Below are 24,931 nucleotides of genomic sequence, written 5' to 3'. Positions count from 1 at the left end.
GACAAACAGCGAATCAACTTGAGGAAAGCTAGAGCTGACATTTTGATTGACAGGGAGATGAGCGAATAACATAACCGAATATGCTTTTGGACGTTTCCTTGATGACACGGTCAACAATATGGCGCCGTCCATGGATGACAGAAGTGCATCATCTGCTTGTTGATGTGTATTTTCGTTTAAATGTTTTATATGTTTGCAAGTACATTTAACAAACCGTGAGGCAGCGTCGGTTTCTGAATTGGCAGTTCATCTCTATCGTGCTCGTCAGTTGACTTGAAACCATTAAGGACCTGTGTTCATCGCCTGAACAGCAGCCATGTCTGGGCCAAATGTCTGGAGTCGCACTCGAGAGAAAATTAGACATTTCCCCGAACTTTTCGCACAGTGTGCAGGAGAGGTAAGCACTGAAAAAGTTATTGGGACATTGTCATAGCGGGAACGTCTTGGTCTCAGAAATAGTTCACTTAATATTAAAATGAATTCCAACTTGGTGCTTATGCTACATAAAACCACTTTTCAGGTCAGGACCACAAAACACAGTGTGCCCCCATGCCCCATAGCAAGTTAACGAGGCCATTTTTGCAGTTTCCAAAGAGCACATCCCACGTATCTTTCATTTGAACATCATCATCTATGCGGTTTGTTGGGACTGTTGGACACCACAGACTAACATCCATTATGCAGAGCCTGCATTTTGCAACACTAATGCTACTACTAATACTGTAGAGCAGTGGTTATCCTTTATGTCAAGACCCCTAAATAAGTTTGATAAGGTAAGATTTTGTCCCAGGGTCCCGATCTGATGGGAGTTTTGTTTTTAGATGTTTTATTACAGAGAGTGTATGAACCAATGGGCAAACCAGACATACATCCTCGCATTGTGTTACTTATGGATGGAATTATAGCAAAGGTAAATGATTCCCCTTTTTGCTGGGAACCCCCTTAAGGACCCTTGGGGGTCCCCGGACCCCACTTTGAGAATCACTGTTGTAGAGTGCAGGTTACAAGAACATGCCAGTTATTCATTTATAACGTAGATATCAGACTTTTTCAATTGTTTGTTCGGCTTGACTGTTGAGGTTAGAGTTTACTCAGTTCATGATTGCACGTTGAAATGCAGTTACCCATTTACACAAACAGAAACTGTATGAGTAAGATGAATGTTGTAATAATAGAGTAAGAGAAACAATGGAGTTTAATGACACAATGCACAGAGAGGACGATAGTTGAGTGCATACAATAGAATAAAATAACAGAAATTTCATTTTATCCTGGACAGAAGGTGAAACATAAACTTGCGTTGTTTTCCTTTATCTAATGTCAACTAATGTGTGATTCAGGCAGCAGGGTATGGGAAGTGTGTTGCAGCTACCACAACAGGCAGACAGGAGCTGAGGAAGGACCTGTGCGCCAAGGAATTTGAAGCACTGAAGACCTGCTTTACAAATGCAGTACGTGATAAGGTCCGAAATCCTCCTGCTGGTCCTATGAAGTGGTGATAGATGGCCTTTGTTCAAATGTTACTTTGTTTTATTTCAGGCCAAGAAAAGAGCCAAATGAAAGAAAACTGTCATGGCTCTGTTGGAGCGGACCTACCTGGACCGTCAAATCAGCTGTTCATTGCTGAGAGAGAAGACATGAAGTTTCAAGTGTTGATTGACTTGTAGTGCTGAACGAATATTAGTTTATCTTGATGATAACATAGCCCTTCTTCTACTTGGCACTGTGAATGAACTGAATGTGTTTGGTGTGTTTAAAATTCACAGACACCTTTTCATGACTTTGTTTAATATGCAAGACTGATACAGTTCTGTAATATACAGAGGCGAATAAAACATTGCTGATAGTCATTATAGTCTGAACACAAACCAACAGTGATGTAAGTCAGAGATGTTCTTATCAGCAAAATGTACAGAAATGCAATGCACATAGAAAAATAGTCATTAAAATAGCCTTTTGTACAAAACAAAGGTCCAGCATGTGTGGAATGGCTAACTGATGGAGGAAAAGTTTGATTACTAAGAAACACAACAGTCTTTATTTCCTTCCAATGTACACTTATTTTCTCATAATTACTGTACTGTTTACAGTAAGTGGTCCAGTGGAAGCAGAGAAACTGCCACATTTGTTTCGATAAACTATCACCACTGCAGCATATGGATCAGAAGGCACTGATAAATCAACAAGAATGAGATACTGAAGATGGAATGGCATCGACCGCGATGGATCCAGATGTGTCAAGCTGCTTCGTTGTGCCCAGTTTATCAAAGAGCAAGACTACACTATATACACCTCTTAGCTCCAACAATAAGTTGAATGCACTTATTTTCATTTGAAAGAGTACTGAAATAACAGCATGGTCGCTTGAACCCACATGACACATCTAACATGTGGTAAATGTAGGTTCCCTAAACACTGATCACACAACAAATTTACATCTCAAAGTAAAAGGAAAACACAAACTCACCAGAAACATTTAAAATAAAATCAGCACAGGAGACAATAAAACATATCCTAGAGAGAAGCAGACTCCACAAAGCTGCTGAATGAAAAGGAACTGAGGTGATTCATACAAACAGTACTATGTCCGCCTTGTCACAACACTATAGAACGTTATTTGCATAGGGTTTATGTACACTACAACCTTTTCAAAATGCTCGTCCTAAAGGCAAAAATAAGTTAATATGTACACACATTGCTCTTTAATAAAGAATTTGAGTTATTTGAGTGCACAGTATAACGAAATGGAAAATGTTCCTCTTTGTCCGTAACATTTCAAAAAGCAAGAAAGAAAGCAAGGCAACGATATCATGGTCCACAGTATAACAAGTTCTCTGCAGGTGTGAAGTATGTTGCTGTCTGTCTGTTATTTCGCACCATCGTCCTCTGAGGCCTGCTTAATCTGCCGTGAGTGTACCATTGCCCCAGCCAGTAGCTGCTCTTCTAGGGCTGCGTGCAGGTCTGAGCCCCCCAGCTCCAGAAGGGGCTCCAGCCCCGGCACGCCCCTGGAAGCCCCGGTCTCCTTCAGGGGCCCTCCAGCCTCTCTGGGTCCCAGTGCCCTGCGCCTCCGCCTTAGATCCATCTCTCCCTGGTCCCTGACCTTCTCGTGGGAGCCCTGGGGGCGAGCCTCGGCTTTGACGCCCCCGTCTTCCACACTTTCTCTGGGGTCCGCCTGAGCAGCAACATTCTCTTTGAGGTCTCGTCCTCCTTTCTTCAAAGCTTTACCATCTTCTCTCTCAGCTCCCGGTGCAGCTTTTCTAGCATTTACGGCTTCTACGACTCGCCCCACCTGGGCCAGTCTCTCCTGAGCCTCCTCCCCCTGTTTCTCTTTCCTCTCAGATATTTCCTGGTCTGCTTTCTGTATCTGCTGCTGAAAACTCTCTTCTGCAGGGTTCTCCTGTGGAGCGTTTTCTTTTACCGCTCCCTCTTTCTCCAGCTCCTGTTCTCTGGCCAGCTTCTCTCTTCTCTCCCTTTCCAGTCGCTCTTTCTCCACCCTAGCCTGCACTTCTTTCTCTATCCTCTCTTTGTCAGCTCTTTCCTTCTCTAACTCCTGCTCTTTGGCCAGCTTTTCTTGTCTTTCTCTTTCCAATCTTGCCTGCACTTCCTTCTCTATCCTTTCTCTCTCCATTCTTTCCTTTTCTAACTTCTGTTCTCTGGCCATCTTTTCCTTTATCTCCCTCTCAAGCTGTTCTTTTTCCAGTCTTACTTGAACCTCTCTCTCTATCAGTGCTTTTTTAATATTTTCAATTTTCTCCTTTTCCTTATCCAGGCTCCTTTCTTTATCTTCAAGTTGAGCTACCTGGTCATTTTCAGGTACAGGCTGACGGTCGTCAGGTATTTTCTTTCCCAGTGGCACTCCTCTCGCCCCAAGCTCACCCTGCTTATGGGATTCTCCTCTAGGTGCAATATGGCCATCTTCCTTGTAAGCCGCTTGAACAGCTACTTCAGGAGCCCCTACTTCAGGAACCTTATCACCTGCCTGAGCTTGATTCTGGGCCACAGCGTGATGCTCAGCTACTCCACCCTGTGGAGCTCCAACTCCCTCCTTGGGCTGTTTCAGGTCTGAGGCCAGGTCAGAGTCTTTGAGCTTCGCTGCTCCATCTTCCATCACTTCCAAGTGTTCCTGAACTACTTTCTCTGCCTCACCATCAGCTGCAGCTCCTTTAAGTTATAAACACATTTATTTCTAAGATTGAACACTACCACTTGTTGTATGATATCTGTGCTCTCCATCAAGTGTCACGTTAGGGCTGGACAATAAAATAACAATAATTATCACAATATAATTTTTTCCAATAACAATATAATAAATGTTCAATAAATATTCATAAATGTTTGACTTTATTCACATGAATCATACACAAATTAGAACTTTTTTTTTATAAAAATATTTAGTTGTTGAGGGAAAATGACTGAAAAAGGTTTTTACTTAAGTTTACTCATGCGTATTTGTTGACAAAGATTTTATCATAATTATTTTGAATGTTCCACCTCCGATTTGTGAAGTGATCCACTGTTTGGAATCAAGTGTTGACCATAAAGAAGAAAAAACCACAATTTTCAGGTTTCTTCAGCTTTCACTCGGGTGTATAAATCAGCCTTTAAACTCGAAAGAACGATTTGTTACTTACCGTGATAATTATCGATATCGAAAGATATGAAACTTTTTATTGTGATAAAATTTTTGGCCATATCGTCCAGCCCTTTGTCACACCTGGAAAACATCACGTGTATACTCACCAGCAGGTTGTTTCTGGTGGATTTCCTTGTGTTGCTCTTCTATGACAGCCAGTAGTTTCTCCTGCTGGTCAAGAAGTCTCTTCTGTTGCTGCTGCTGCTCCTGGATCACCTGCAGTAGCACAGCGTGGTCGAGCTGGCCCTCTGCACAACAGAAACATTGAATTAATTTAAAATAAGTCACAACCTGCTCTGAGAACATTAGCATTAGTTAAGAAGCTTAGTTAGGCTGATGTGGGACCAGTGTCTAGGTGAGAGGGGAAGGGAAATAGAGATATGGCTTAGTAGTGGCTCATTAATCCATTCAGACAAACATCTCTAGATTGTAGCTTTAAACATTAGCTGGAGTGGGCAGCAGTAGACACACACAAACTATGTTAAGGGGAAAGGTGAGTGGATTATTTACTTGTATGATAAAAACACAAATTAATAAGTATGTAAATATCTATGAACAAATAAATGGCCCACTGAATGACAGAACATTTTAGGGACAGACCGAGATGAAGAGAAGAGGCAAGAGGGAATTCATACCTGCAACCAGCTTTTTTATCACTGTGATAGGAGTCCAGCAGAGAAAGAAAGAAAAAGAGAAAGAGGAGGAGAGAGAGAGCAAACGTAAACAGAGCAAGAAAGTCAACAAAAGACTGCGTAGTGCGGAGAGCCAGGTCAAGAAGTAGGAGAAAGAAATGGATTTGAATATCTCTGCTGTCTTTTACACCCCTTGTAGAATCACAAATAGCCACAAGAAGCAAGATCAGATGACCGATTACATTATATAAGATAAAACAAGCAAACTGAGATGGGGAAAAGAGAGGCAGGAGCATAAACAGCATGCAGCAGACCACGGCAAATCCTATAAGGTTTGTTACAATATAGCCGAGTAAAGAAAACTCCACCTTCAATAAACATTTTCAATCTGTGTTGTACTTGTTGTATCTATTGTGCCACTTTCAAGAATAACCTAAGCACTCATGTATGTGTACACAGAAGTGGAAAATTTAACAGTGATGCTGTCAGTTTTTCCCCACTTATGGTTAAACAGAAAACAGTCATGTGCTGGGTCTTACTGTCATCTTACTGTCATATCCACTCAAAGCTGTTGATGCATTGCATTCTGATCAATGGAGGCTGAATGAATACTGAATGTTGGTTAAAAAAAAAAAGTTTACTAATTCTAAGTTAGCAGGACAAAAATATTTTTATGCAGCTATATTTTAGATTACATCACATCCTATCAATTGTAGCAATTCAAAAATGAAAAATATATCCCTAAATGATACACTTGCAGTGCAACCCGTTTTACGATGTGTGTGAATAAGTGACCTAAGATATTAACTCATGCCTATCCAAATAGAGGTTTTCTACTCCACTTACCGTCCAACTTCTCGTCTGCTGTATCTTTGTTGTCTGCAGCAGGAGCCTCGGCTGCAGCAGGATGATGCTCTCCTTCAGGAAGTGGAGCTGTGGGATCACCAAATATCACAAGGTCAATGTTGTATTTTCCTAGAACTGTTTTTATGTAACTAGAGTTACACAACAGAGACTACTACTACTAGAATACTCACGTTTCCCTGCAGCCTCTGGAGCTTTGCCCACATTATGGACCTGATTGACCACCTCAGCTGCATTCCCTGCAAGAGGATCTTTCACAGGATTGAGCTTCTCAACTTCCTTTGGCCGGGGAACGTCCTGCTTTTTGCCTGCGTCGGCATCCAGCTTCTCCAGTACCTCATTGGACAGGATTTCACCTCCACCCAAATCCACTTCCTCTTTCCTCACAACAGCCTCCTCAGGCTTTGGTTTCTCTTCAACCTTGTGGTCTTTTTCTACCTCTATCTCCACAGCATGCCCTCCATCTCTTTTGGGTTCTTCGTCTCCACCTCCTACAGGAGGAACAGGTTGTTTCTTGTCCTCTTCCAGCTCTGCGTTGTTTTTTCTTGTGTCGACCATGACCTCGTCATGAGGGATAGGTGGTTCATGGCGATGGGCCTCGCCCTCCGGTGCTGCAACACCTGTGTAAATACACAAAACATCACAAATTCTAATCAGTTCATTGAGGAAACAATTAAGATTCAAGCCCTGGGTCAGTTTCCTTACCAGCATCGGGGCGGTCCAACTGCACCTCTTCCTCCTTCTTCCCCTCAGGTAGTTCCACTGGTCCTTTAATCTGGAGGGGTTCAGCCTGGCCCCTCTCTACGGGTTGTACCACCTCCACAGCTGGAAGGTCAGGTTTTTCTATCTCCATTGGCTTCTTGTTTGGAAGATTATCTACATGAAAACACACAGAACACAGTCTATCACAACAAAGTCTACTGCTACTGGAAATCACCTCTATGCAAATGTGCGATATCCAATATATAAACTGAACAAAATTATAAACGCAACACTTTTGTTTTTGCCCCCATTCATCATGAGCTGAACTCAAAGATCTAAAACTTTCTCTGTGTTCACAAAAGGCCTATTTCTCTCAAATATTGTTCACAAATCTGTCAAAATCTGTGTTAGTGAGCACTTCACCTTTGCCGAGATAATCCATCCACCTCACAGCTGTGGCATATCAAGATGCTGATCAGACAGCATGGGTATCGCACAGATGTGCCTTAGGCTGTCCACAAGAAAAGGCCACTCAAAAAAGTCCAGTTTCACTGTATTGGGGGGGTCTGGGGGGATCTGGAAACCAGTCAGTATCTGGTGTGACCACCATTTGCCTCACACAGTACAACACATCTCCTTCGCATAGAGTTGATCAGGTTGTTGATTGTGGCCTGTGGAATGGAATGTCCACTCCTCTTCAATGGCTGTGCGAAGTTGCTGGATATTCGTAGGACCTGGAACACGCCGTCATATACGCTGATCCAGAGCGTCCCAAACATGCTCAATGGGTGACATGTCTGGTGAGCATGCTGGCCATACAAGAACTGGGATGTTTTCAGCTTTCAGGAATTGTGTAAAGATCCTTGCAACATGGGGCCGTGCATTATCATGCTGCAACATGAGGTGATGGTCGTGGATGAATGGAACAACAGTGGGCCTCAGGATCTCGTCACAGTATCTCAGTGCATTCAAAATGCCATCAATAAAATGCACCTGTGTTTGTTGTCCATAACACACGCCTGTCCATACCATAACCCCACCACGACCATGGGCCACTCGATCCACAGCGTTGACATCAGCAAACTGCTCACCCACACAACACCATACACGCTGTCTGCCATCTGCCCTGTACAGTGAAAACCGGGATTCATCCATGAAGAGAACACCTATCCAAAGAACCAGACGCCATCAAATGTGAGCATTTGCCCAACAAGTTGGTTACGACAATGAACTGCAGTCAGGTCGAGACCCCGATGAGGACGAGGAGCGTGCAGATGAGCTTCCCTGAGATAGTTCCTGACAGTTTGTGCAGAAATTCTTTGGTTATGCAAACCGATTGTTGCAGCAGCTGTCCGGGTGGCTGGTCTAGACGATCCTGGAGGTGAAGATGCTGGATGTGGAGGTCCTGGGCTGGTGTGGTTCCACATGGTCTGTGGTTGTGAGGCTGGTTGGATGTACTGCCAAATTCTCTGAAATGCCTTTGGAGACGGCTTATGGTAGAGAAATGAACATTCAATTCACGGGCAACAGCTCTGGTGGACATTCCTGCAGTCAGCATGCCAATTGCACGCTCCCTCAAAACTTGCGACATCTGTGGCATTGTGCTGTGTGATGGAACTGATGGAAGCCTTTTATTGTGGAAAGCCTAAGGCACACCTGTGCGATACCCATGCTGTCTGATCAGCATCTTGATATGCCACACCTGTGAGGTGGATGGATTATCTCGGGAAAGGTGAAGTGCTCACTAACACAGATTTTTTCACAGATTTGTGAACAATATTTGAGAGAAATAGGAGTTTTGTGTACATAGAGAAAGTCTTAGATGTTTGAGTTCAGCTCATGATGAATGGGGGCAAAAACAAAAGTGTTGCATTTATAATTTTGTTCAGTGTATATCCCCAAGATCCTTCAGCTAAACTGTGCTCCCTGTTAAGGCAACATGACTGAGTAAATAAGTCCTTTAGTAATAGATTTAAACAACCATAAAAATTCAAAGTTTTCATGCTAGGAGCTTTTTTTACTCTTATTTAGTACTGCTGCGGGTGAGCTTTTTATTTGCCTTTGCTGCACTTTTCACACAGCCAGTGTATACAGTCTGATAAATATGAGACACGTTACTGCGACTAAATTAAGAAACCATAAATTTGAAGCCTCATTTATTCCACTATTTTCTCTTGTCTCAGAAAAATAAAACTACCACATTCTAGTGCTAGCTAGTACTATTTAATACTGGCCCTGACATATATTTTCTTCTACAGTTGTGTTTATTACACACATTAAATGCTGGCAATAAAATAAATTAGCACCTCGGCATAAACTACGTACGTACTGATCCACTCAGCTGTAACCGACTTCAAGCTGACTATTGAGGAGTAGCTCCACCAGGTGGCAGCAAACACAGACGAAGGCAAAATACTGACAGGTATAATAAATGAGTCAGAGAGAGAGAGAGATGAATTAAAATTGTAAGTGACAAACTGGTGTGGAGGTTGGAACACATGGGTTTCACCTTGAGTAAAAATGTGTGGAAAGACTGCCGCAAAGAAAAGAAACCATGGGGTATAAACAGGAAGTTAAAATAAAAGTCCCTCCTGTTACAGCCTAAAACTGATAACATTAACTCGAAGGGTTCCTCTTCGCCCCACAATCACCCTCTTCCCTTTATGCAGCTAAAGCTCGCAGGCATTTTATAGCTGCCACTGGAGATATGGGGGGTAATGTATTTTGGGGGGAGGGGATAACAGGAGAAATGAACAGAGGTAGAGGGGTGGAGGAGAGAAATTACTCGAGTTTGAAGGGCATCACCCTCGTTCCATCAATGTCAAGCACTCAGCGCTGCTCTCAGATATTATCAAGAGGTTATCTCCTCACCCTGCCTGTCCATCAGTCAATCAGTCACTGTGTCTGTCTCCATCTTTTCTTCTCTCAGAGATGAAAGAAACCTCTTTCTTTTTCTACAGCTTTGTGCTTTTGTTTTGGTCTCTCTGGCTCTTTACTACTACCTCATATTGTCTTTTTGTGGCTGTTTTACGGGCTGCGGTCCATAACTTTGAAAATAAAACAAGAAATAAACTCCCGTGCTGCTGGTGCCTTTAACTACATGCAGCGCTGCTGTCCACTCCCAGACACTGCAGACTACCCTGGCTCCGGACCTTTGAGGTAAATGTTTCCATGGCTCATTAGTAAAACACTTTAATCTACATTCCCTCAAGTAGGTAAGTGATTGCCAGCCATTAGTGCATGTCATGATCTTTACCGTGCAGTTCGCGGAGGTCCGGTAGGGGCAGGTTTTTCTTGTCAGGTGCTGGAGGAGGAGGACCTTGGACCTTGGTGCCGGGGCTTCTGGCCGAAATTGAGAGGGTGGTAAAGGTGCTGACCAGCAGGATGCACAGACCTACCAAAAGCACCAGCTACAGAACAGAGAGAGAAAGAGGAGAAGCACAACCGGTCAGAAACAGTGAATAAACATATTTTCAATGAGCAAATGATTAGGAAAATTCTGGCTATGTAACCTGAGCGAGGATGCCATTCTTCTGGATCTTTCTGTAGATGAGAGCAGGGCATATAAAGCAGATGAGGCTGCCCATGGTCGCTCCAGTCAGACCCAGAATGGTTTCCACTAAAGAGAGAAAAGGGAAAGAAAAACACAGGTTACAGATTATATTGTGGTCCTTTTACAGCAGTGGTTCCCAACCAGTGTTACTTGTACCCCTGGGGGGTAATTCTGCAGTTGTCAGGGCCTATGTGGTAATCATAAATAAACAAATCCTGGCCAAAACGTAATGGACAGCTGAAATAGTTAGCTTAAAGTCAGACGTGGTTTGCGTCCCACAGAGCGCACTGATCTCTTCTGCTATAAAACTCAAAGCATTCCCTAGCTCCATTTAGACCTGCCTCTGCCATTCATATCCGGCACCCGGCCAGCCTCAGGCTCCCATCCATGGCACCCTGCTCCTGGCAGCAGAAAACCTTGGCCCCACCCCTGTCTCTGTGGACCGGGCCGGCTGGGCGTCGGGCCTGGAAACCTATCGTTCATCCAGAGGACGGACACCAGATTGTCTCCCTCAGATTTAGTGTCCATTCTCCCCAGGGTCCTTACCTCCCTTCTCCTCAGTCTATTAGTCTGATTAGATACACAAAGACCCAGCCAAACCCACTCTGTGTGTGTGTGTGTGTGTGTGTGTGTGTGTGTGTGTGTCCACCCAATCAAAAGTTTAACAAACAGCCACCATATAAAAGGATGAATAAAACATAAACTGATGCTAACCTTTACATCTCCACCATTTTGGAGCCGTTTGTGAGGGGGACAGAAAGACTCAAAGAACCTGACAGAGAGCCAATATTGGTGTGTACATGGATGTGTGTGTCTGCGGCATGTGTCTGTGTGTGGGTGTGAGAGAGAGAGTCTGGGAGAATAATAGCCCTATCTTCCCGTCTGCCCGTCTAAAAGGAGATAAAAGTTAGGGCCCTGATTTAAGGACTGTGTTAGAGTGTGACAGTCACTGACTCATATATTCACATTCACACACGTCGTAAAGCTCCCCAGCCACTCCGCCCACATAAAGGAACACATGCACCTCCAGTCAGCAAGCTGTACACATACACATACAATTGAAATCCGTGGCTGATTGCTCACACACACACACACACACACACACACACACACACACGTGCAGGATGTACCGTTGGGGATAAGAATGCCTCCCAGCATGGTGCCAAAAACAATGGAGAGAGTGATCATCTTGAAGCGCAGAGGAGGCATGTATCCCCCAGCAGCAAACGTCCCATCCTTCTGCTGTAAGTCGGAAACAGAGAGTGATATAAGAGGTACAGAAGGAAAGACTAAATAAATAAATAAAATCTCACAAATGTACTGCATACGCGACACGTTTTTCTAAACTACAAAAGATTGTGTGCGCGTCACAGGATTTTTACAAAATCAGATGTGTTCATGTGCCTACAATGTCTGGATATGATGCAAATGCAATCGACGTCGCAGTTAAGTTCCCCAGCAGGTGTTTCCAGAGGGCTCTGTTGTTTACAGGGCGCAACATGTTCCTGTTTTTACTATTGTCAAACTGTATTGCAGAGAATGGGAGTGCCTGATCAACAATGATTAATAGGTAGGCAATAGGTCACACTGTATATTAAATTATGATTAATTTACTTAGATTTACCCCATAAAGCTAGTTTATTAGTAGAATTCAAGCTGACCTGCTGCTCAAAAAGCATGGTGTTGATGGCCTGCCGGCAGGGCAGGATCATCATGGGGAAGCCAACGGCCACAGACATCATGAAGCCCACGCGGATCATTTCCGTCACTAGGTTGGACGGGAAGTTCATCAGCACGTTGCCTGCAATGTTATCTGTGAAACTGACGTAGCCAAAGAAACCCACCTGGTTCAGAGAGAGAGGCGGAGGGAACCAAAATATAGGTTTGGAAGGAAAACAAAAAGAAGGAGACGCACATGTTTATTTTTAGAAAGTCCCTCATTGTTTTTTTACATGAAAGCGTACGTGCACAAGAAATCTGTCGTGCTGTCTGATGGAAACTTCACCTTTCAAGACTCTTCCACTGATACAAATACAAAACAGCTGGAAAGACCGACATAAAGATACTAAGACAATAACAATGGTAACAGACACCATTCAATACATTTTTAAGCACTGATTTCAGCAAAACTATCAGAACAAGCCGGCACTCTCACAAGGTTTCCATGTGACAGCAGTGACAGGGGCAAATGTAACCAGTGTAAACACCGGAGGCTGGTGTGCATAGAAGTGTGCTTGCACTCACGGTGATGTAGAAGATGGTGACTACGTTGAGGGCCGAGGTGAAGATGGTGCTCATGCGTTTGACGGACGGCTCATCCAGGCTGTCGTAGGTCGGCAGCACCTGCCTGTGAGAGACAAGCAGCCCAACAACAACACTAGTCTGCGTGCTGCATGACACACACAGGTACTGCTGCTGTGCATTCATGTGCTGTCAGCATTATCAGAGACACAACTTTTGCTAAGGGAAGTGGCACCTCCAAGTCTAGAAGGGGGAGTCTGGGACAGTAGTTTCATTGATGTCACCTGAATCAGCAGAGTTTTGATTTTTCTTCTTCTGCTCAAACAGCTGACAACATTTGACAGTGTAGCTATCTGCTTACTTCAAATTTGATAATGGAAATTGCTCTGTAGATTTCTTTAATGTGCAGCAATCTGGATGCCCACTTGTTCAACTCATCATCAAATGATGCATCTCCCTCCTCACGCCCTTGTCAGCGTCCAACTCAGACAAGTGATTTATTTCTGCTTGTTTAGCCCATTAAAGATTTAACACAGTAAGACAGTTATGTAACACATCAAATTAAGCAAATTAAGTCAAATTTGTTGTTTGACTGGTCGTAAAGTCACTCGTGCCTACTCAGTGATGTAAATTTGCAGATATTCTGCATTGTTTGTTAATGAATATAGTTCACTACCACCTTCTGCAAAACTTACTCTTAAATAATCGCTTTAAATGTATGAATAAAACTCATATAGCCAGACATCATTTAAAGCACATGAACATACAAGTTGTGTGTCTATAATAACTTCTGCCAAGCACATGAATGCAACAAGTTTTTCAACATGTGGACTTTTTTCACATTCTGAATATTATGTTATTAATATTATAGATGTAAGTAATGTCATGGCAAAGGGGGTGAAGTGTGTAGGAAGTGTCTACATATGAGCGTGTGTATGTGTGTGTGTGACACAGAATGGGTGACAGTAATCAAGGCTGGCTGAGGTTGAACCTGAGACTGTATGTAAACCAAGGTATCTGTCTCCTTCTGTCATTTTCGGTCCTCTGCTATAAGAGACTGTGACGATGTGGAGGGGACCAATAGTTTTGCTCACAAAAAATGGGTGGGTTCAAATAAAGGTTGGTATGTCCTGAGTAGTTTAACACATGTAGATGTGAATACCACGAAAAGAGAGCTGAAATTCTGAACTCTTGTCTCATACTCCTCTTTTGATGTTTGATTATATATATATATATATATATATGTGTGTGTGTGCCTGGCAGATTTTACAGTATAATAAAGTTTCCTGGCAGACTATTTGTGCTTGCCTCTTCTTTTTCTCTCTTGCTATGAAAGGAAGAAATGACAGAGAGCAAGGAACCCTAAATTTCTCTGCCTCTCATTCTCTCTTTGTGTGTCCCTCTTTCACACACACTGGTTTTATGAGCAAGCACTGTCCCGTGGTGCTTTTTTAATCCGCAAACCAGTAAATCTCATAGCCAAGGTTAAATAAAACAGCTTATTGTAAGTGGGGAGCTAAAGCATCTAATGGTCACTCAATAGTCCAGACTCAGAGGCTAATGTGTTTTTGCTTCAACGCTGCCCTTAAATGGAGGAAATATGATGGCGAAGGTCTTCAAAGCGAATGTGGGTGAAAGTGTGTATGTGTGTTGGGAGGGCTGGTGTGTGTGCTGTAGATAATATCATTAACTTGGAGTTGAAAGCATGCTGACAGTAGCATCACAGAGGGACATTTTCGCTTCATAGTTGTCTTATGTCCCTCTATTATGAGCTAACTCCTCCGCGCTATTCAAGCGTACAGCCAAAAAACAGCAGGGCCAGCTCCCATCCCGTCTAAATGGTGATGTTAAGTAATGTTTTAACTGAAAGTAAACACATTTCATGAATGTAATAAAAATCCAATGTGCTGAGAGCTGTTTAATCAGCCTGTGAATACATCAGTGTGTGTCTGTAAGATGGCGGCAGGCCAATGTGTTGATTAGTGGTTTGGCTTAGCTGCCTGCCGCCTAGCGGAGCGCTTGCCTCGCTCGGCCTGACCACAGGCCAAGAAATCACCCTGCCAAATATCAGTCAGCACTGCTAGTGGGAACCGACGCACACATGCATAAACACACACAGGCACCGCACTTTCTTCTTCTTCTTCTAACATGAGCACACCTCACTTGGTGAACACACCCGCCCTACCATAATGTTATGTTGGCTCTGTGAGATTACATTAATTAAAGTCTTGTTGCAGTCTCAAGGCTACAGTCACCCACTCCTGCCACTTACCTCACACTCTCTCACACAAACAAACCCATACAGTACCACCACCCAAACATCTGGCTGCTAATGACCTCACCATACCACTCCCTAACATCCCTCCCAGCACTGCATTCACATCAAAGATAAGACTTCGTGCACCCAGATCCCATTAGACCCTCACACGTTGCCCTTCGCCCGCTCAACTCACTGCACCCCCAGAGCTAGCACTAAAGCTGAGAGGACACAAGAGGTAGTGACAGAGCATGCAGGGGGATGAAAATGGAGAGGTGAATGAACACAGTGACTAAGAGTAGCTCTGATTAAGCTGCGAGAAGTGGATGTGGTTGTGTGATCTCTGCCGTCTCTGCGGGGTTAGTTAATGGAATGGAAAAAGTTAGGCTATTTTTCTTGCAGTGAATCCTTATTGTAGGTTTTTTTTGTGACATTTAAAAGTCACTTGACTGCATGGCATTGTTTTTCCAACAAATGTTTGCTTTCCATAACGGCCAAATTGAGTTTTACAACAACAAAAGCAGTAGCGTGGACAAAAAGCAGTTTAAGTCTCAGGTTAATTCTAGACTGGACGGACAGAAACAGATGAGCTGACTGTGAACAGCACATTAGCAAAAATAAGCAGACTCCCTTTGCAATAAGAAATCCTCAACAACCACCTCATCTCCACCATGAATTTGTGTGTCTCTTTACGTAACAAACTCACCCCAAACTCTCTCCACTGTGGCTTAAAGGAATGGTGCGTACACATGCACGACCTGTGAAGTTTGCTGAATTTCTACATGCAATGATGAAAGATTTAATTCACTGTATTAAACAGTGGAAAATCCCCCATATGAGCATCTACCAACCACATGATTTTAGGACTACTGTCAGATTTGCCCTTATTTTGAATCTTGTTTGACATTAGTTTCATCACATGGTCCTGTTCGGATGGAGGGGCGGGAGGAGTACTTACGACTGACAGGCGAAGGCCATCCCACAGATGGGGAGACAGCGAAACACACCCTCCCAGCGCACCACATTGACCTGCCCTATCCAAGATCGGAAGAGCGTCGTGTATGAACGAGGATACCACCATCTGAGGGGAAGGAGGGGGGGAGGGGGGAGTTACGGCCCGAACCAAATGAAGACAAGTGGGGGAAGAGAACGGAGAAGAGGAGGGGCTACACCCATGCTGACGGCTCACAGACAGATAATGAAAGAAATGAATGAGCACAGAAAACTAGAGAAAATGAAGAAAGGGAAACGAGATATACACATGACGAGAAACGCCATACTGAACCAAAAAAACCTGTCATAGCCAAAAGAAACTGAGTAATGAGGGTGATACGTGAAGACTAAAAGTCAACTCTAAATTTGATAAAGCATAAGAGGATTACAAAAGGGCAATCTAGATTAAAAAAAAAAAAAAAACTCCACAGGTTTTTGATCAGCATGCGTTTCCTGTGTCTTGCTCCTTTAATTACCTGATCAAGTCCCAAAGGACAGCAGAACACTCTGTAACCCTCCAGCCTCCCACACCCACACCGCTCATCCTGGCTGTAGGGTGGAGGTGGGAGGGCAGCAAAGATGAAACTTTTCACTCGTCTGCCTTATTAATACTACTGCCACCAAACACACACACACACACTCTCTCTCTCTCTCTCAGAGCTTGAATGGCTCAGACCAAACCCAAATTAAAAGGTGAAAACAGAAATGGGGATGACTGAGAGGACTGGACAGAAGATAGGTGTGTGTGGGGCGGGGGGTTAAGGAGTATAAAGTTGCAGACTTCCTTTACTCTCTACCCCGCACCCCCCACCGCCCTTATGGTGGTGTTATTTTGGGGGTGGTTTCCGTGGTTTACTTACGGGTGACAGCAGAAGGTTGTGGCGATAATGGGTAGGCACTGAATGACGCCCTTGAAGCGCCACAGGTGAACCTGCTCCACCCAGGAGCCCGAGATTATGCCGTAGCGCAGTGACGACAACACTATCTACAGCACCAGCAACAGAAACAGTAGTTGGACAGAGGAGAGGAGGTAGTCGAGGAGGGTGAGGAAGAGCAGAAGGAAACGAGGGAGCCGGAGGAAGAGAAAGAAGTAAAGTGGTACAATGGAATAGGAGGGAAAAACGAAGGGTAGAATAAAAGGAGGGAGGGAAGGAGATACATCACTGTTAGAGGGTTAGGGGTCTGGACCGGGCCGGGCCTGGATCTGAAGCCAGACACACACCACACCACAGCTCCAGTTTATCGCCATGCTACAGAACTACAAGTCACATCACACAGAGAGACTTGTATACAGCAGTGAGAAGTCTGTGAAAGCAGTGCTACAGGTCAGTAAAACAGAATCTCTCTCTCACAAACTCTGTGTGTGCCTTTAAAGAGTAAACGAGCTGAATCACACCAGGCAGAAAACTGCTCCTGGACCGTCACTTGAGTCAAACCGTTTGAGTATGTCGCACCTCAGACCGCACTCAGAAACCATGAAGCCAAAAGCTCATCAGCTGTGAGAGGGCTGTGTGTTTAGTGCTGTTTAGTTAAATGCAAACAGCCGTGCACTCTTTAGTGGTACATGGGTTCAGCGCTGTGTGTCCTTTAATACTGATAGCAAGGGTTTAAATATATGTTTAAGCTGAAAATGTGCTCTGTGCTGTGCTGATGCCTGTTTGAACTGGTTACATGCAAAGATGTGCATGTCTCTGCTGAGTTTGCATCAGTACTGAAACAATTAGTCCATCAGTTGATTAGCCAATCGCTTTCAATTGCTGGTTCCAACTTTTTGCATGTGATTATTTGCTGCTTTTCTTAGCGGTGCAATCTGGACTGTCTGCTGCACAAAAAACAGCTGGGGTATCTATTGGCGTGCTGATTATCAGCTGATGTGAGCTAATTGCAGATAACTCAGTATCTGCGTTTATAACAGCCAATAAAAGACAATTACAAAAGGAACCGAGAGACTTTTCTTTATACGTTGAACTCTTATTTATCAAAAATGTAATATTTATTATTGTACTTTTGTTCAAAGTACCATTTATAACAACAGGTTTCTTTTTAAACTGCATTATGTCACAACTACACATAAGAAATGTTAGGGATAATCTTTGTTTATGTTATGTGTTTCTGACATGAAGAAGAAAAAAAGAATATCGGACGATATATTAGAATATCGGATTTTGAAATAGTCAAATATTGATCTTAAAAATCCTATAACGGTCTAGGAAACTGCGATTGACATTTTTCACAATTTTCCGACACTTTATAGGCTAGTGTACTTGATTAATTCAAAAAAAGTCAAGATATTATTGCTTATTTGCATACACATCTAAAAGGCTACTGCAAAACAAAATGCACAGTGGAAAGAAAATGGACCATTCAACCAGAAAGAAGAAAAATAAAGTACAAAAAAAAATAAGTACAAAATAGTTTTATATTAAACATTACTGGTTGGAGTGTAGCCAGAAGTGTAGCATCCTTTAAATGTTAAAAGGTTGAGGCAGGGCTACATGGCTAAAAATTCAATCTTGAATCTTCTTAATTTTTCAGGTTTAAATAATCGTTAAGGTTAGTATTAACCTCAGAAACATTTAAGCTGCCATGGAGGTGTTGCTAATCAATGGTGACTGACTGGGGAATAAAGGTATGTTCAAATAGGAACATTGTGCTGACTCAGGATAAGAGAATAAAGTTTTTTCCTAAACAAATACAAGTATTATGTCAAATACATTGTACATGCTGTAAAAACAGCAGTTAATGGGCTAGAAAAATAAGTCTGGGAGAGATATAAATATGTCAAATGCATTTTATATCAACAAGTGAGCAAATACATAAAGAATATTCCCTACAGTTGCAAAGGGTTGTGATTTAGTTGAGTTGAATAATTGCGTGGATTTGACCTCCATTTGCTTTGCACTTACAGTGCTTAAAATGTCTCTAGTGGCCATTACCAAACGGTGTCTCACTCCCAGGGGAAAGCCTTTGTTTCAGCTATGAAGAGCAGCACAGCAGTTGTTTTCTGCTTGATGTGATTTAGTGTGAATTTGCTCTTTAAAAAAAAGAGGAGCAAGAGGAAGACATGGTTCTGTACAAAGGAGCGAGTAAGGAAGAATGAACACAGAATATAACAAAATAACATTTATCCAAGACAATATTCTGACCATCAAGTAAGTTAAAACAGAGAGTAATGTCAATTAACTATGTTGCCGGTTATAAAGGCATCTAAAATATTTACATGTGTGACGTCTTTGGGAAAGAATTAAAGAGCATAAAGAGCAAATTAACTCTAGTACTCAAAATACATAACACAGTGAACACAGAAATGCATCAACAAAACGGCAATAATCACTTGACATTACATCCACAAAGGTTTTTGATCTAATTGAAACTTTAACTGTGCAGCTTGACAATTCTTTATGCCATCTTTCTGGACTGCAGATGTCAGATTATGACTGCACTTTATATGTCCGTACAGCTAACTTAATAAAAGCGTTCTACCTCGTGCATTTTGACTGTTGAGCTTTGTAAGCAAAGCCAAAGTGTGTTTCCCCGGCAGTCTATTCAGATGCATTCAGTGAAGTGTAGCAGTCTGTGTGTTGGCGGGCTCACCGTGAACATGAAAAGGGTGTAGAACATGAGAGCCATAGCAGAGAAGGACTGGATGGACGACATCATGTTCCTCTGTAGACTCAGAGGGAGGACGATGAACAGAGACACAGCGATCAGCAGCAGCACGCGAAAACTGAAGGTCACCTTCAGAGGACAGTGTCACATGATAATACAACACTGATACTCAAGAACTTACTAACAGACTGCTTGTTGTTGGTTTGTCACTGTTTTTGGCTGCTTATCAGTAAAGTTAAGAAGAATGCGGAAGAGAGCAGTGGAGATGAAAAGCACAACTTGATCATGATCATGAAGTTAAGAAATAAAAAAAGATTGAGAAATAAAAATAGCAAATACTGATCTCAGACCTGTAAACCTAACAGCTGAGCGAAGAAATTTGAGCCCAGATCAGCTATCACAACGTAGAAGGCAATGCAGGTCCCCAACATCAAACCGATCATACTGCAGTGGGAGAGAGAGAGGGAAAAGGTCAAATCACAATAATTATTCAAGTATATGGTTTTGAATATAAATCTTTTTTTTATACAACTACAATAATTATTTGAAGAAAATCAAGTCACTTCAAATACAGTATAATGTAGTGAATTAATAATAAGACCTGCCTCGTCTCCACCAGTGTTTTTCCGGGTTTCCCGTAAGCATGGAAGGCTGCAGAGAAGGGAGTGACATGGGTGTAAACATGGGGACCAACAGATGGCAGCATCCTAAAAATAGTTTCTGCTTTAATAATGCTTAAAAATCAAACCACCGTAACTCTGCTAATTTAGCCTTTCCCATATACTACATATCTTCCATGTGTACTACAGTACAGCAGCTTAAACCTCAAATCTTTGTTCATTTCAATGTCTGTAGTGACGTGGTGACTTTTCCATTGCTGACACATTTTTATCTGACCTGCTATCGTTGCTACTGCTAACTGCCTTCTTCTTCCTCTTTCTGAACAAAGCTGTGGCTGTTGCTGCCAAAATGGTAAAACAAATCATTTCCTGTGCTTCAGAGGGTTCATCTGTGAAAGTCCTGCCATAAACGATGTCGTGCGCACTGAGAAAAGTGAAAAGTTGCCAATGCAAAGCCTTTACTGTATAAAGGCTGAATCACTGTTGGACTGTTAGTAATAAACACAAAGCACCAAACACTTAGTTACAGAAAAATGTCACTCATTACTATTTAAAACTCACCCAATCCTGCATAGGTCCTTCTTTTGGTGCTGCTCGCTGTGTGGACCAGGAACATGCAAGACTTGTGGGTCATCCACGAACAGAAGAACAACAAGAGAGTTCCCAGCACTATCCCACACTGTAAGACACAACACACATCCTTAAAAATAATATATTTTTTCTTTTGCTTAAGGGAGAATAGTCTGGATTATGTGCTTGCATGCATTGTCATAATAGTAATAATAATAATAATAATATAGCCATGATTATAATATACTGTACTGGTAATAAATTGCTGTTCTTAAAATCTCTGTTGTGTCTTAGACTATTGTAGAGAGGTATATTGCTGTTTTTTAATTAAAGGGAAATGTAAAGGCTCAATAAAAATATTATTTTATGTTTTAGTTCTTCCTGTACAGAAACACCTATAAATACAGCACACATTTTGAACTTATATTTTATTTGTGTACACTTTGGTTCATGGCCACACACCAAGCACCTGGAGGCAGTGAGGCAGGAAGTAGGCTTCACAGCAAGTTGTTTCCTGAGCACTTACTGTGATCACAATTATGCTTTGTGAATTCCTCTCCCTTTTGGGCCTATTTTCCAGGGTTGGAGGGTAATGCCTTGCTCTACAGTATTTTCAAAACAAGTATTTGTGCCAAAACATGCAAGACAATATGTTCAAATGATTTTAATGGGGGGAGTGAAAACACTCTTAAGGCAGTCACACAACAGACGGAGAATGATACTGATTATGTTCAACCAGGCGTCCACTGATCTCACGGGGAAGTTGCCAGGCTATAAAAGTAAGAGTCACTCATAAATTTCCCTTCACACTGATGTCCTTGTACAATGACAACACAAAAAAAACACGCAGGCCAAAATGAAGTGCACTGTCATCAAGCTGAAGGTGACAATGTCCAGTTTTTGTTGAAAGCGCTTTAGCAAGAGGTTGATTCAACAACTCTGTGGTAATATGTTTATTTTATTTCTAGTCATTTCATTATCTATTAGGGCTGTCGCGGTGAAGTAATTTCCATTTGGTGCCAAATAGCAGAGTAATGCGGCATTCAGACCAAACGCGAATTTTTTCTGGAACAGATGGATGCACATCCATCGGTTCCAGTGTTGTTGTTAGCGTCGTTAGCTCTGTCGGACTACCGGAAAAAACTGGACATTACTTGGAGAAAAGAAAGCGAGGAGATTGATCTACCTGGTGAGTTCAAAAAACATGTGTCTGTAACTTTATTCCAACTATCATTGTACTTTACTGTGACTAAGTTAGCATAGAATAGCCCTGATCGATCCAAACTCCATTCAGATTGAATGGGCTGTCCTAACTAACTCCTAACTAACCTTTTTAACTTTTGAAGCACTCATTTATTTATTTAACAGGCCCTGAAGTGTACAGTATGAACATTGTGATTGTTGCGGTGCTTGCCATCCTCCGCGGTAGGCTTGACCAGTATTTAGGTATTTGAGGTATTTCAATTTTGCGGTTATCGCAACAGCCCTATTTTCTATTTGCACTATGTTGCCGTTCACAGTGTGAAAAGTGAATAGTAATTCAAGTTTGTAAAACAGACATACGTCACACCGCATTGTGCAAGAAACACCCGTCTTTAAATTCCACACCACCCCAAACTACAACTGACTGTATATTAGGGCTGAAACGATACATCGATTAAATTGATTAAATCAATTACTAAAATGCTTTAATCAGTATAACTGCACAGCACAGTGTTTCGCACAGACATTTATTACTGTCGCACAGCGCGCTTATGCTGTGAACACGACGTGATTATAATGGCGCTGTTTGTAAAGTGGAGGAAGAGAGAGAAAATAGCGAGGGACAAAGAAGAAAGTGTCCAAAGTATGGGATTATTTCAAGCTAAAGAAAACAACAACTCTAATGTCACAGTCCATCCACCATAAAACAAAACTTACGTCGCCTCTGCAACAGCACCTGATCAGAAAGCACCCGGTGTTCTGCCAGCGGACCACAGACAAGGTGTAAGTAACAGCAACTTTAGCATTTAACTGGAATCATGATTGATTGTTGAGTTGAAGGCTAGCCAAAGTAAGCCGCAGACCTCAGCTGAAAATGTACACGTGTGTTTGTTGTTCTCCTTTTTGGGCCGTGAGTTGTAACCTCAGTCATGAGTTAACTGGGTGTCGGGGAGCTGCACCTTTTAACTCCCCTCCAGCTCTCTCTGTAGCTCAGACAATCCTTGCTACCTGTGTGTGCTAATCCATCCTTTCACCCATATTCTTTGCCTTTATAATTGCCATCTTTATAATAACAAACAACAGCTGTTTCATGTGCAGGAACGCTCATTTCCAATTTCACATTTCAGGTGTGTTTTCTTGACAAAAGTGGTTTGGCCTCCGCTAAACAAAAGTACTTCTTAAATGACGCATCGATGAATCGTTGAAATAACCTATAGAAGCTGTGAACACTAAAATCATTGTTTGCTGCAGCCCTACTGTATATGATATTATTTCGATGAACTACATCAAGTTTGCTTTGTGTGACAATGTGTGTGTTGCTCTAGTCATGATTTACTGGGAACCAAATCATGCCAGATTTTTTCGAGACATACAGTATAATCTATTCAGGTATAGCTACCTGTGTGTGGCTTGATATGTGATATTGATAAAATTAATGAAAATAAACAAAAGCTAGTATTAATGTTGCTAGAAACATTTCCCTATACGATACAATCTGACTATAACCTATTTGTTTTGTGCAAAAGGTATATGTAGTCAATGATAGAAAGTAACTATTAAGTAAATTTACCTAAGTACTGTATACATGTACAGTTTTACAGTACCTGTCATTTACTTAATTATTTCCATCTTACCACTTTCTTAAAAGAGAAATACTGGAGATACTTTTTATTCAATTGTATCATTTTAAAGCTATAGTTAAAAGTTGTCAGATTAATATTTGATTCGTTTGTAAAATATGATGCATCATTAAAGATTAAACTACCCCTATGTATATGTACAAATGAGCTCCATCTTGATAAAGTACAACATCAGGTACTGCTTGTGATTGCTGACCTTCCATTTAGCCTCTTATGCATATACTCATTATAGTAGTCTGTCCACATGTGTAGGGTTTAGGTCAGAGCTGTGAGAGTTTTCCTTTCTAGCCATTACTGTCCTGGCCTTGAATGTTCATTGAAGGCCGAGAAAGGATCTCTGTTCCCCAAAACATAGAAACTTGGACTGTCCAAATGATTATGCATCCCTTTGCTCTGTGCCAGACGTTAGTTTCTGAAAAGGGGACAAAACCTTTCATCCAGCTGATTTTTATCTTGTAGTACTTCTCTGTCATTTTCTTTAATTAATAAATGCTTCAAAGACAAGGTTTGTTGCAACTCAATTATTTGCCATACCAGGAATACACAATGTTAATGCATCGTTAATGACTCAATAATATAATTATATAGACTAACATCTGTTTGAGTACTTTTTGTTAGCCCAATACTTCTGTTTTAAATCCAGGATACTACTACTTTTCCTTGAGTAAATAATCTAAATACTTGCACCACTGCACACAGTCAAAGTAAAGGCCCGTGTTTCTGGGAAGGATTTTGTCTCCGCACCTGCACGTCTTATCTGCTGGTGCGCGTGCAGCTGCAGGTTACCCACCTGTTTGAAGCAGAAGGGCATTGTGAGCACGCTGACTCCGACGATGCTGTTCACCACGTTCATGATCAGACCCCAGTTGGACGCCGTCATTTTGAACCGCTTCCGGAATTGTCCTCCTTCGGAAAGAAAACGCAGCTCTTTGGAGGCCACCGGTGAAGTATACCGGTCTAATGTCTGGTCCAAAGCGGGGACTCGAGACTACACTCAGATCACTGACGTGGCGCTCTGGAAGAAAACACAGAGGGGGAACAAGAGTTTGAAACAACTGAGCCTATCGTCGTTTAGTAAAATACCCACTAACCAAACACACACGTTAATATTAAATGTTTTAAAATGAAAGAGACAGCGGGCCGTAAAGATAATAGCGTTTCGTTGGCGAGCTAAACAACTAACGTTAGTAACTCAGTTTCATTTACGTTAACTCACCTTTCTCTGAGACTTCTGCGTGCACCGCCTCGCTGTCCTGTTTACTTTATCATCGGCAATTTAGAGACATTAAACGGCCATTTATCGTTATGAAATTGCGTTTTTGTGTATAAGCTTCAGGTTGACGCAGAACCGGTATAAGAGGATATTGACAACTCCAACCTGGCTGTTTTTCTGAACGCGTAACCAGGAAGTAGG

The 24,931-nt window shown here is 42.2% G+C and overlaps 2 protein-coding genes across 5 annotated transcripts; one reads left to right on the top strand and one right to left on the bottom strand.

Annotated features, from left to right (window-relative positions):
* The first annotated feature begins 26 nt into the window (after positions 1 to 26).
* On the top strand, positions 27 to 1,970 carry ndufaf8 (NADH:ubiquinone oxidoreductase complex assembly factor 8). Of its 2 annotated transcripts, none has more exons than XM_046069142.1 (3): positions 27 to 397; positions 1,341 to 1,463; positions 1,540 to 1,970. In XM_046069142.1, exons 1-3 carry the CDS (start codon positions 317 to 319, stop codon positions 1,558 to 1,560), a joined length of 225 nt encoding a protein of 74 aa, XP_045925098.1. In that variant the 5' UTR covers positions 27 to 316; the 3' UTR covers positions 1,561 to 1,970. The 2 variants fall into 2 exon arrangements, with proteins under 2 accessions (XP_045925098.1, XP_045925099.1); XM_046069143.1 differs by having other exon boundaries at positions 70 to 397; positions 1,341 to 1,451.
* Positions 1,772 to 24,931, bottom strand: slc38a10 (solute carrier family 38 member 10). 3 transcript variants are annotated; one of them, XM_046069123.1, is made up of 17 exons: positions 24,734 to 24,931; positions 24,308 to 24,532; positions 20,666 to 20,783; positions 20,090 to 20,135; positions 19,835 to 19,928; positions 19,470 to 19,613; positions 16,736 to 16,860; positions 12,629 to 12,731; positions 12,046 to 12,228; positions 11,515 to 11,626; positions 10,344 to 10,450; positions 10,088 to 10,241; positions 6,835 to 7,005; positions 6,303 to 6,749; positions 6,112 to 6,198; positions 4,741 to 4,881; positions 1,772 to 4,161 (listed from the first exon to the last, which is right to left on the bottom strand). In XM_046069123.1, exons 2-17 carry the CDS (start codon positions 24,395 to 24,397, stop codon positions 2,867 to 2,869), a joined length of 3,417 nt encoding a protein of 1,138 aa, XP_045925079.1. In that variant the 5' UTR covers positions 24,398 to 24,532; positions 24,734 to 24,931; the 3' UTR covers positions 1,772 to 2,866. The 3 variants fall into 3 exon arrangements, with proteins under 3 accessions (XP_045925079.1, XP_045925080.1, XP_045925081.1); XM_046069124.1 differs by lacking the exons at positions 24,308 to 24,532; positions 24,734 to 24,931 and adding an exon at positions 20,382 to 20,528 and having other exon boundaries at positions 20,666 to 20,787; XM_046069125.1 differs by lacking the exons at positions 16,736 to 16,860; positions 19,835 to 19,928; positions 20,090 to 20,135; ... (1 more) ...; positions 24,308 to 24,532; positions 24,734 to 24,931 and having other exon boundaries at positions 19,470 to 19,607.

This window comes from Micropterus dolomieu, linkage group LG14 (genome assembly GCF_021292245.1).
Source record: "Micropterus dolomieu isolate WLL.071019.BEF.003 ecotype Adirondacks linkage group LG14, ASM2129224v1, whole genome shotgun sequence".
Classification (NCBI taxonomy): Eukaryota; Metazoa; Chordata; class Actinopteri; order Centrarchiformes; family Centrarchidae; genus Micropterus; species Micropterus dolomieu.
This window is presented reverse-complemented; position numbering and strand designations above follow the sequence as displayed.

What these genes read in the sequence shown, in the direction of transcription:
- ndufaf8 (XM_046069142.1), top strand. Translation starts at nt 317, where the DNA reads ATGTCTGGGCCAAATGTCTGGAGTCGCACTCGAGAGAAAATTAGACAT. An exon ending in TCGCACAGTGTGCAGGAGAG is followed by an intron (nt 398 to 1,340) that starts GTAAGCACTGAA and finishes TGTGTGATTCAG; the next exon opens with GCAGCAGGGTATGGGAAGTG. An exon ending in CAAATGCAGTACGTGATAAG is followed by an intron (nt 1,464 to 1,539) that starts GTCCGAAATCCT and finishes GTTTTATTTCAG; the next exon opens with GCCAAGAAAAGAGCCAAATG.
- slc38a10 (XM_046069123.1), bottom strand. Translation starts at nt 24,397, where the DNA reads ATGACGGCGTCCAACTGGGGTCTGATCATGAACGTGGTGAACAGCATC. An exon ending in TGCCCTTCTGCTTCAAACAG is followed by an intron (nt 20,784 to 24,307) that starts GTGGGTAACCTG and finishes TGTGTCTTACAG; the next exon opens with TGTGGGATAGTGCTGGGAAC. An exon ending in ACACCCTTTTCATGTTCACG is followed by an intron (nt 16,861 to 19,469) that starts GTGAGCCCGCCA and finishes CTGGTGCTGTAG; the next exon opens with ATAGTGTTGTCGTCACTGCG.